This window comes from Bufo bufo, chromosome 4 (genome assembly GCF_905171765.1).
Source record: "Bufo bufo chromosome 4, aBufBuf1.1, whole genome shotgun sequence".
Taxonomy (NCBI): domain Eukaryota; kingdom Metazoa; phylum Chordata; class Amphibia; order Anura; family Bufonidae; genus Bufo; species Bufo bufo.
Genome location: NC_053392.1, coordinates 420,981,119 through 420,994,098, shown reverse-complemented (window position 1 = coordinate 420,994,098; position 12,980 = coordinate 420,981,119). Strand labels below are relative to the sequence as shown.

At 41.1% G+C, this 12,980-nt stretch overlaps 1 protein-coding gene across 1 annotated transcript in view; it reads left to right on the top strand.

The window, feature by feature from the left end:
* ARID4B (AT-rich interaction domain 4B) overlaps positions 1 to 12,980 on the top strand; it is a 557,657-nt gene that overhangs the window by 212,472 nt on the left and 332,205 nt on the right. The window contains exon 5 of the mRNA XM_040429305.1: positions 5,449 to 5,539. Within this exon, the coding sequence (XP_040285239.1) occupies positions 5,449 to 5,539 (91 nt within the window). The remainder of the gene's footprint in view (positions 1 to 5,448; positions 5,540 to 12,980) is intronic.

Here is a 12,980-nt window from a genome sequence, read left to right as displayed (position 1 = left end):
AAGAACTTCCCAGGAACTTCCTATCCGGAGGACAGGACACCTGAACTGGTGCTTGGTGGGGGTGTGAACCTTTTATCTTCTCAGGTTTCCTGTCCCGGATGGGAGGTCCCTGGTCGCATGGGGTGCCATCATGGGTGAAGGGAAATATAGTAATAAGTAATACATATTAGGTATCGCCGCGTCCGTATCGACAGGCTCTATAAAAATATCACATGACCTAACCCCTCAGATGAACACCGTAAAAAATAAAAAATAAAAACTGTGCTAAACAGTCTTTTGCCACCTTAAATCACAAAAAGTGTAATAGCAAGCGATCAAAAAGTCATATGCACCCCAAAATAGTGCCAATAAAACCATTATCTCATCCCGCAAAAATCATACCCTACCCAAGGTAATCACCCAAAAACTGAAAAAATTTGGGCTCTCACACTATAGAAACACTAAAACATTATTTTTTTTGCTTCAAAAATGAAATCATTGTGTAAAACATACATAAATAAAAAAAAGTATACATATTTGGTATTGTAGCGTCCGTAATAATTTTCTCTATAAAAATATCACATGACCTATCCCCTCAGGTGAATACCGTAAATTTTTTTTAAATAAAAACGGTGTAAAAAATGCAATTTTTTGTCACCTTACATCACAAAAAGTGTAATAGCAAGCGATCAAAAAGTCACACGCACCCCAAAATAGTGCCAATTAAACCGTCATCTCATCCCACAAAAATCATACCCTACCCAAGATAATCGCCCAAAAACTGAAAAAATTATGGCTCTCAGACTATGGAAGCACTAAAACATGATTTTTTTTTCATTTAAAATAAGAAATCATTGTGTAAAACTTACATAAATAAAAAAAATGTTTATATATTAGGTATCGCCGCATCCGTGACAACCTGGTCTATATAAATATCACATGATCTAACCTGTCAGATGAATGTTGTAAAAAACAAAAAATAAAAACGGTGCCAAAACAGCTATTTCTTGTTACCTTGCCTCGCCTCACAAAAAGTGTAATATAGAGCCACCAAAAATCATATGTACTCTAAACTAGTACCAACAATACTGCCACCCTATCCCGTAGTTACTAAAATGTGGTCACTTTTTTGGAGTTTCTACTCTAGGGGTGCATCAGGGGGCTTCAAATGGGACATGGTGTCAAAAAAAACAGTCCAGCAAAATCTGCCTTCCAAAAACCGTATGGCATTCCTTTCCTTCTGCGCCCTGCCGTGTGCCCGTACAGCAGTTTACGACCACATATGGGGTGTTTCTGTAAACTACAGAATCAGGGCCATAAATATTGAGTTTTGTTTGGCTGTTAACCCTTGCTTTTTAACTGGAAAAAAAATATTAAAATGGAAAATCTGCCAAGAAAGTGAAATTTTGAAATTGTATCTCTATTTTCCATTAATTCTTGTGGAACACCTAAAGGGTTAACAACGTTTGTTAAATCATTTTTTAATACCTTGAGGGTGTAGATTCTAAAATGGTGTCACTTTTATGGAGTTTCTACTCTAGGGGTGAATCAGGGGGGGCTTCAAATGGGATATGGTGTCAAACAAACCAGTCCAGCAAAACCTGCCTTCCAAAAACCGTATGGCATTTTTTTCCTTCTGCGCCCTGCTGTGTGCCTGTTCAGCGGTTTACGACCACATATGGGGTGTTTCTGTAAACGACAGAATCAGGGCCATAAATATTCAGTTTGGTTTGGCTGTTAACCCTTGCTTTGTAACTGGAAAAAAAAAATTGTAATGGAAAATCTGCCAAAAAAGTGAAATTTTGAAATTGTATCTCTATTTTCCATTAATTATTGTGGAACACCTAAAGGTGTAAAATCAGTTTTGAATACCTTGAAGGGTGTAGTTTATAGAATGGGGTCATTTTTGGGTGGTTTCTATTATGTTAGTCTCGCAAAGTGACTTCAGACCTGAACTGGTCCCTAAAAATTGGGTTTTTGAAAATTTCTGAAAAATTACAAGATTTGCTTCTAAACTTCTAAGCCTTGTAACATCCCCAAAAAATAAAATATCATTCCCAAAATAATCCAAACATGAAGTAGACATATGGGGAATGTAAAGTAATAAATATTTTTGGAGGTATTACTATGTATTATAGAAGTAGAGAAATTGAAACTTGGAAATTTGCAATTTTTTACAAATTTTTGGTAAATTTGGTATTTTTTTTATAAATAAAAATGAATTTTTTTACTTCATTTTACCAGTGTCATGAAGTACAATATGTGACGAAAAAACAATCTCAGAATGGGCTGGATAAGTCAAAGCGTTTTTAAAGTTATCACCACTTAAAGTGACACTGGTCAGATTTGCAAAGAATGGCCTGGTCCTTAAGGAGAAATAATGCTGTGTCCCAAAGAGGTTAAGGCGGATTTACACCACATAATTGTCAGGCTGATTATTGGGAACGACTGTTACTACAAACTTTCATTCCTGATGATAGGCCCATGAAAATATGCTGACAATCGCCTGCTGAACACACAAAATGTTCATTGAACAGACAAAATAACCTTTCATGCAGTACATTAAATCATTGTTTGTGTGTCGCAGATAATGCCTTATGAACATTCATCTGCTGCCCAGAAACAATGAATGTGTATTTTAGTAACCATTACTCAACTCTAAACAATAGAGGTGACGTCTTCATGACAAATGCAGCTCTTTACTTGTATTGACGAGCAAACAATTTTTAGGAATAAACAGTCCCTTCCCAATAATTGCCTGCTTAGCTGGTCAGTGTAAATCTGTCTTTATTAGCAACTTTCTCCAAAAATAAGATCTGATCTCTGATGCTATAGTAATGATTTGGATTACAATTTCCTTGTCTTCCCTAATACATATCTAACTCTTAACCCTCTTAAAGTCTATTTATATATAATTTTTTCATTGTTTCTTCTTCCCAGCCATCCAAGAGTAATATGGAGAGATTTATCAAAACTGGTGTAAAGGAAAACTGGCTTAGGTGCCCATTGCAACCAATCAGTTTGATCCTTCCATTTTTCAAAGGAGCTCTGAAAGGTGTGATCGGATTGGTTGCTATAGGCAACTAAGCCAGTTTTCCTTAACACCAGTAGTAATAAAGTTTTCCGTTCATACAGCCGTATAAGGCTTGTTTTTTTATGTTGTATTTAATTTAATAAGTTGTATTTTTACTTTTTAATTTTTTTATATCTTGCATTGGTAATGTGAAAAAATTCTTTGTGGGGTGAAATTGAAACAATGGCAATTCCACCAAGGTTTTTGGGGTTTCATTTTTATGATGTTCTCTGTGCACCAAAATGACATGACAACCTTATTCTGCTAGTCAATACATAACTTTTTTATATTTCTGTCTGAGAGCTGTGTGACGGTTTGCTTTTTGTGGGTGTAGCTGTATATTTTATTGGTACCTTTTTTGGGCTACATATTACTTACCCCCTTTCATGACTGGGCCTAAAAAAGGCCTGAATATCACTATTTTTAGTGATTTTGTGCACGTGGTGGTTTAGTGACCCTAAAATTTTTTATTTGTTTGACTACCAATATAATTTTTGCGATTTTTAATTACAGCTTTTTATTTCTTAAATATTAAAACTGACTAAAAAATTCATTATTGCAGTGGGTTCCCTGTTTTGTGACGATTGTTTTTATATACAACATGTATAGGTTTGCGTGAACGGGGCGACTATGGTGACAGTTTCCGCTAGCGACGGCATTTTTAAAATATTTTTCTATTTGTATTTTAGATTTAGATTTTTGCTCATATTTAAATTTATTTTTGGCACATAATATGTCCCCCAGGAGGTCATTAAAAGGTCTCCTTAGACCCTGCAGCTTTGCTCTTACACCCAGACACCCGGCTCGTCCGCTTCCTGCTCTCCCACCTGCGCTTGTGCAGTCCTCTCCTTCCGGCACAGGAGAGGGCAAGAGCGGTGATAAACCACTCCTATCTTCTCCTCAGGGTCCCAGCTGTGTCTCACAGCCAGGACCCGACCTGCTCCTGCTAGATTGCAGGAGCTTTAATCCCAGCGCCGGGATTAAAGCACTGCCTTACCGTTTGTATACGTGCTATCTGCATGGGGCAGGTGCAGTTAGGACGTATATAGTCAGTGGGCAGTCAGGAAGGGGTTAATGATGACTTTTTTTATTTAACTCCTTCACGCACAGTGCAGTACATGTACGGCGCTGGGCTGGTGTTTAAAGATGGCGCCCGCTCCTGCCCGATGCGGGCAACATAGCCGCGGGTGGCCACCTGCTTCTTTTAGCAGACACCTGCGGCTCATGTTCACTATCGGCAGTAATGCCGATCGCGGACATTTAACCCCTCAGATGCTGAACCCTGACCACAGCATCTGAACGCACTGAAACCGAAAGTGCTCACTTTCGGTGGTGCTCCGGCTCCCCCATGTGGCGATCAGAGGAGCAGGAGCATGTATGCAGCAGCCCCTTTCTTTATGAATGACAGGAGGCTGCTGCATAGTATTTCCTATGGAACCCTATGCCTGTAATAGGGCTCCATAGGAAAGTAGTAAAATCATCATAGATTCCAATGCAATTGCATTGGAATCTATGTTAATAGCAATCAGATGATTCAGATGATTTATAGTTCTTATGGGAACTATAAAAAAGTGTAAAAAAAAAAAAAAGTAAAAAAATAAATAAATAAAAAACATTAAAATTCTAATCACCCCCCTTTTCCCAAAATAAAAATAAACAAATAAAATAAATACACATCATGGGTGTCGCGATGTGTGAAAACGCCCATACTATAAAAATATATTCTCTATACGGCAAACAGTAAAAATGGAAAAAAGCGTCAAAATGGCCGATTCACAGCTTTTGGTTGTTTCATTTTCTACAAAAAATTTAATAAAAAGTGATCAAAAAGTCATACACACCCCAAAATGGTATCATTGAAAAGTTCAGATCGTCCCGCAAAAAATGAGCCCCCATACAGCTCCGTACACATAATTACTAAAAAGTTAAATGGGTCAAAATATGGCGACAAAAAAATAAAACTAGATTTTTTCCCCCACTTTTTAATTTTTCAAAACACAAGAAAGACTATACATATAAGGTATCGCAGGATTCGTATTGACCTGTAGAAGTAACCGGTCAGTTTTATTGCACATTGATCGTCGGAATAAAAAAAAAAAACGTAAAAAACTGTGGTGGAATAGCTTTTTTTTTTTTTTTTTTGCAATTTCACCCCATTTGGAATTTTTCCTGCCTCCCACTACATCATATGCAATATTAAATGATGGCATTGGAAAGTACAACTTGTCCCACAAAAAAACAAGTCCTCATATGGCTATGTAAATAGAAAAATAAAAAAGTTATGGCTCTGGAAAGGCAGGGAGCGCAAAACGAAAACGTAAAAGAAAAAAAAAAGGGCTTGAAAGGGTTAATTTTGTCCAGCTTTAATTTAAAAGTGTAACTTTTTTTTTTATCAGATTGGAGCTGTGGTAGAAATCAAAAGTCCAGATGGAACTTATCAGGAAGCTGTTATCAATAAGTTAACTGACGCAAGCTGGTATACAGTCGGTGAGTTTAGTAGATTCAATTGTGAGTTATAATGATATGTATATAATCCAAGCAATTTAAGTATTTGTTTGTAAAACACCAGTTGTGAACCAGTTTATTAGGCTATTGCATAAATACACTTTCTTTAACATTGAAATTGCAGCATCAAGGACAAGCCATAAGGTTATGCAAATCAAGGAAGTAGCAGTTGTCGCTAACATCTGCAGATGTTCACATTTTTAAGCACCTAGCTCCAATCTGTGGTATGTGGGAGGGGCATAAAAGCCAAATTGAAGCAAAGCTACATGAAAGCTAAAAAATCAGATCAAGTTATGTGGGATGTTCATCAATATGCCAGTTATCGCCACTTTCCACAAACTGAGAGGGACAGAATCCTTAAACTGAGAGACCTTGGTTTATAATTCCGGCAGCTATGCACCTAGGACAAGATGACAGTACTGTTCAACGTGGCTTGTCCCGGTGGTTGGGCGAACGACAAACTGGCATGACTGCAAGAGATGCGCAGAGGAGAACCACTGCAACGGACAGATTTTTGGATTAGTAGAATGGCTTGTAGTGATCCATTCTGTACTGCAAGTGAAATTGGATGTTTCATCCCAAGTCTAGGATGGCAAACACAGTCTATACAAATAATCAGAAGACGTTTGCACTATTGACCTCGCACCATGGCTCAAAGGTTAGCTTGACGTAAAGCAAGCATGCAATCGAAATTTGTTTGGAAGCGATGAGTCCCTTTTTTGTCTTAGATGCATAGATAACCAGAGATTGGTCTAGAGGCCACATGGGCAACGTCATGAAGAGGCCTTTGCAAGGGAACATCACTCCTGTTCTACTCCTATTATTATGATGTGGGGTGGAATAATGTACAGTAGCCAGACCCCTCTAATCTTCATTTCAGGTACACTAACATTTCAGCGTTACATTAATTTGGTTGTGAAACCAGTGGTACAGACAATTTTTCAAACTGCTCAAAGGAGCTGATTTTCAACAGGACAGTGCCAGGCTACATGTTACACGTGATACTGTGAGCAGCTTACATGGCATAAAAATGCCACTGTGGTCTGCAGTGTATCCAGACTTGTCTCCCATCGAGCACATCTTGGATATCATTGGTCGGCAATCGCAAAGGGAGCCGCCGGCAGCCGATCTTGATGCCTTGCATGCCTTAGTGCATTCAGCATGGTAGAAGAATATTCCTCACACAACCATTAATAACGTCATTGACAGTGTGCCAAGACATGTAATTGCTTGTATTTCTGTGCATGGTACTTATACTCCACATTGAATAAATCTAGGTGTTTTGAATATTATGTTTCCAATTTTTTTTTATCATTTGCCATTTGCATATTATTAACATGTCTATCAATCCTTTAACTTTCATAATTTCACAACATTTTCTTCTCAGTACTGCAATTTTAATGTTGAGGAGTGTAGATAACTTTCCAATACAATGTTAAAATAGACTTAAAAATAAGAATGCTGTTTTAAAAGTGAGGACTACTTAAAGAGGATCTGTCACCACTCCTGACAAGTCTGTTTTAATAGCTTCATGCATTCTCCGTGTAATAACAATTCTGGAGCATCTACTCTTATGGCTCTATGTTGTGCCATTGCTCTATTATTTTAATATTTATATAAGTTAGAAATATTTGCTAACTGTCTGCAGTTAGGGTACAGAGCGGTGGTAACAAGTTGGGGGGGTGTTGCACAGAACTCGCTCTATCCAGTCAGTGCTTCCATTTTCAGACTTTGCAGGGACACTCCCCCAACTGGTTACCCCGCTTTCCCCTCTGTACCCTTACTGTAGACTGCTAGCAATTCATTCATAACTTCTAGTAGAAATAATAGAGGAATGGCACAACATAGAGCCATAAGAATAGATGCTCCAGAATTGTTATTACATTTGGAATGCATGTAGCTATTAAAACAAGCAGGTCAGGAGTGGTGACAGGGCCTCTTTAATAATAATCCTTGTGATGTTGCTAGGGATTTTATTGCCCAGGTATAGCTTTCCAGGCTTGATCAGCAGAATACATTTACCGGTTTATCAGTCAGCGGACTTTTAACAATATGCAAGTTATCATGATCTGCTTAACACCTTAAGGACCCAGGATGAGAATGCCAGTACTTTGTGCCCCAGGACGAGCATTCTCAGGCTGGGTCTCATAGGCAAACTATCAGTGTATTAGGCCTCATGCACACGACCGTTGTTCCGTTTTCCGTGATTTTCTGCGGACCCATTGACTTTCAATGGGTCCGTTGAAAACTTGGAGAATGCACCGTTTGTCATCCGCCTCCGTGATCCGTGTATCCTGTCCGTCAAAAAAATATGACCTGTCCTATTTTTTTGACGGACAACGGTTCACGGACCCGTTCAAGTCAATGGGTCCGTGAAAAAACACGGATTCACACAAGATTGGCATCCGTGTCCGTAGGCTACTTTCATACAGACGGATCCGAAGATCCGTCTGCATAAAAGCTTTTTCAGAGCTGAGTTTTCACTTCGTGAAAACTCAAATCCTACAGTATATTCTAACACAGAGGCGTCCCCATAGTGATGGGGACGCTTCTAGTTAGAATATACTACAAACTGTGTACATGACTGCCCCCTGCTGCTTGGCAGCACCCGATCTCTTACAGGGGGCTGTGATCCGCACAATTAACCCCTCAGGTGCTGCACCTGAAGGGGTTAATTGTGCGTATTATAGCCCCCTGTAAGAGATCAGGGGCTGCCAGGCAGCAGGGGGCACACCCCCCTCCCTCCCCAGTTTTAATTTCATTGGTGGCCAGTGCGGCCCCCCCGGCCCCCCCTCCCTCTATTGTATTAATATCATTGGTGGCCAGTGCGGATCGCTAATCAGCATTTGTACTTTTATAGTATCTGTAAGTGATCAAAACTGATCACAGTCAGATTTATAATTGTATTAGTGTCACCTTAGCTCGCCCTCCACCCAAAACGCAGTGTTTGCCCGATCAGGCCTGATCGGTCGCCCACACGTGCGTTCACCTACGCCTGCCCCGCCGCAGTGACCAAATTTTTTTTGTTTTTTGATCACTGCGCAATCACTTTACAAGCGCTGCGGCGATAAAAAAATCAGTTTTGATATTTTTTATCAATCGCGGCGGCCTCCGGTACTTCGCTAGCCTCCCATTTGTAAGACAGGCTTGCTTTTTTTTCTTGGGTAGACTCAGGGAATACCCCTAAATTTAGTAGTCCAAATGTCAAACAGGGGGTATTCTTCTGAAGAGGCCTACAGGATTCTGACCCAGTTGGATGAGGAATGGGAACCCTCATCTGACGAATCTAGCGGGTCAGAATATGAACCTGTAGAAAGCAGTGGCAGTCTGACCCAAAGTTCGGACGAGGAGGTTGAGGTCCCTGATAGCACCAGGCGTACCCGGCCCCTTGTTGCTAGACCACAGGTTGCGCAGGATCCGTTTCAAGGGCAGCAGAGTGGGGCTGGCGCTGTCGGATTATGTGGTGAGGCATACAACAGCAGCGCAGCCCATCCTGGACCTAGGACCAGCACTGCCGTACAACATGGTGAAGTGGCGAGCACCAGAAGGGCAGTTGAAGCTGGTACGGTGGCACGTGCCTGGCACGTGCAATAGTTACCCCGTCGCAGCCACCGCACAGACAGGCCCGTAGAGCCCCTAGAATCCCTGAGGTTCTGGCAAACCCCGATTGGCAGTCCCCAACTTCAGCCGCACCATTAGTTCCCCCTTTCACCGCCCAGTCTGGAGTTCAGGTTGAGACAGCTCAGATCGGTTCTGCCCTGGGATTTTTTGAGCTGTTCTTGACTGCGGAGCTCTTGGACTTAGTCGTGGCAGAAACAAATCGGTATTCCACTCAATTTATAGCCGCCAACCCAGGAAGCTCTTATGCCCAGTCTTTCCGGTGGAAACCAGTCCAAGTTTCCGAATGAAAAAATTTTCTGGGCCTTCTCCTGAACATGGGTCTAACCAAAAAGCATGAATTGCGGTCATATTGGTCCACGAACCCGATTCATCACATGCCCATGTTCTCTGCTGCTATGTCCAGGACACGTTTTTGAGACCAACCTGCGTTTCCTGCACTTTAGCGACACCACAACCTCCCGTCCCAGATGCCACCCAGCTTTTGACCGGCTCCTCAAAATTCGGCCCCTCATAGACCACTTCAACCAGTAATTTGCAGATTTGTATACCCCTGAGCAAAACATCTGCGTAGACGAGTCCCTAATACATTTTACCGGGCGCCTTGGCTTCAAACAATACATCCCAAGCAAGCGCGCCCGGTATGGGGTCAAATTGTATAAGCTCTGTGAAAGGGCCACAGGCTATACCCACAAATTTCGGATCTATGAGGGAAAAGATCAGACCCTGGAGCCGGTCGGTTGCCCTGACTACCTGGGGAGCAGTGGGAAGACAGTCTGGGACTTGGTGTCACCCTTATTTGTCAAGGGGTACCATCTTTATGTGGACAATTTTTACACAAGTGTGCCCCTCTTCGGGCATTTGTTCCTTGAACAGATTGGCTGCTGTGGCACCGTGCGACCTAGTCGCCGGGGCTTCCCCCAACGGCTCGTTACCACCCGTCTTGCAAGGATGAGAGGGCTGCCTTGTGTAACGAAGAACTGCTCGCGGTGAAATGGAGAGACAAGCGTGACGTTTACATACTCTCCTCCATTCACACAGACACGACAATCCAAATTGAACGGGCAACCAGTGTCATTGAAAAGCCCCTCTGTGTCCACGACTATAATGCGCTCATGGGAGGGGTGGACTTCAATGACCAGATGTTGGCTCCCTATTTAGTTTCCCGACGCACCAGACGCTGGTATAAGAAGGTGTCTGTATATTTAATTCAATTGGCTGCATATAATAGTTTTGTTCTCTACAGTAAGGCTGGGAGAACACGATCCTTCCTCAAATTTCAGGAAGAGATCATCGCGACCCTCCTGTATCCAGGAGGTTCCGTGGCCCCAACCACCAGTGTAGTGAGCCGTCTACACGAGCGACATTTCCCCAGTGTCGTTGCTGGTACCTCAAACCGACCGCCACCCCGAAAAAAATGTTGTGTCTGTAGCAGGAGTGGAATAAGGCGTGACACCCGCTATTTCTGTCCTGACTGCCCTGACCACCCTGCCCTATGCTTTGGAGAGTGTTTCCGGAAGTACCACACACAGGTACACTTAGCATAGGGATTGCATCTCACAGGACAGGCACACAGGGCTATTAGGGCCCTTTCTCTCACAGCTGCTGCAAACCTCTCCTTTCACCTGGGATAAAGTGCATAATGTACTTCGCCACATCTTTGGGCGATTTGCGCTTTGCACATTGTCCCATGGGGAAGGAGAGGTTTGTCCTATAAAAGGTAAAAAAAAAAAACACCAGTAAGCAAAAAAGTTAACTTTCAGTTAAAAAAGTTAAAAAAAAAGTTTATATGTTCTGTTCAAAAGTTATTATAAAGTTTATAAAATTTATTGCGTTGCGGCCTGTTTTTTTTCTTTTTTGTTTTGTTTTTTTTACCTTCCAGGTGGACCAACCGATCGACTAGCTGCAGCACTGATGTGCATTCTGACAGAAGCATTGCGCTGCTGTCAGATTACACACAAGTCAGTGTATGCGGCGCTGCAAGACGAGATTTCTCCTCTGCAGTAAAAGATACGTTTGCCGAGGCATATGAGCTGAGGAGGCGGCGGTGTTCATATGCTTTGGCAAACACTTTGTGTGTGTATATATATATATATATATAAAAATTAAAAAAAATCACGGCAATGATTTATTCATCCACATCGATTGATGTGAATGGAGAAATCTGGTTTGCCAGGGCATACGGGCTAAGTGGGTATGGATGTTAGGCGGAGCTCCTATGTCCTGGCAGACGCCTTTCCTCTCCTTTTTTTTTTTTTGGCAGAGATTTTTTCATCCACATTGATCGATGCGAATGAAGAAATCTGTGCCGTTCATTTTTTCTTTCAGCCCAGAGGCTGAACGGAAAAAAAAAATCTCATTACCCGTATGCTCAATATAAGGAGAATAGCAGAAACTCCTAATGCTGGCCATACATGTAATGATTGCGGAGACCCTCAAATGCCAGGGCAGTACAAACACCCCACAAATTACCCCATTTTGGAAAGAAGACACCCCAAGGTATTCACTGAGGGGCATATTGAGTCCATGAAAGATTGAAATTTTTGTCCCAAGTTAGTGGAAAGGGAGACTTTGTGAGAAAAAACAAAAGAAAAATCAATTTCCGCTAACTTGTGCAAAAAAAAAAAAAAATTCTATGAACTCGCCATGCCCCTCATTGAATACCTTGGGGTGTCTTCTTTCCAAAATGGGGTCACATGTGGGGTATTTATACTGCCCTGGCATTTTAGGGGCTCTAAAGCGTGAGAAGAAGTCTGGGATCCAAATGTCTAAAAATGCCCTCCTAAAAGGAATGTGGGCCCCTTTGCGCATCTAGGCTGCAAAAAAGTGTCACACATGTGGTATCGCCGTACTCAGGAGAAGTTGGGCAATGTGTTTTGGGGTGTCATTTTACATATACCCATGCTGGGTGAGATAAATATCTTGGTCAAATGCCAACTTTGTATAAAAAAATGGGAAATGTTGTCTTTTGCCAAGATATTTCTCTCACCCAGCATGGGTATATGTAAAATGACAACCCAAAACACATTTCCCAACTTCTCCTGAGTACGGCAATACCACATGTGTGACACTTTTTTGCAGCCTAGGTGGGCAAAGGGGCCCAAATTCCAAAGAGCACCTTTAGGATATTACAGGTCATTTTTTACAGATTTTGATTTCAAACTACTTTGCACGCATTTGGGTCCCTAAAATGCCAGGGCAGTATAACTACCCCACAAGTGACCCCATTTTGGAAAGAAGGCACCCCAAGGTATTTCGTGATGGGCATAGTGAGTTCATGGAAGTTTTTATTTTTTGTCACAAGTTAGTGGAATATGAGACTTTGTAAGAAAAAAAAAAAAAAATCAGCATTTTCAACTAACTTGTGACTAAAAATAAAAAGTTCTATGAACTCACTATGCCCATCAGCGAATACCTTAGGGTGTGTACTTTCCGAAATGGGGTCATTTGTGGGGTGTTTGTACTGTCTGGGCATTGTAGAACCTCAGGAAACATGACAGGTGCTCAGAAAGTCAGAGCTGCTTCAAAAAGCGGAAATTCAAATTTTTGTACCATAGTTTGTAAACGCTATAACTTTTACTGAAACCATATTTTTTTTTTTTACCCAAACATTTTTTTTTTATCAAAGACATGTAGAACAATAAATTTAGAGAAAAATGTATATATGGATGTCGTTTTTTTTTGCAAAATTTTACAACTGAAAGTGAAAAATATCGTTTTTTTTTGCAAATAAATCGTTAAATTTCGATTAATAACAAAAAAAGTAAAAATGTCAGCAGCAATGAAATACCACAAAATGAAAGCT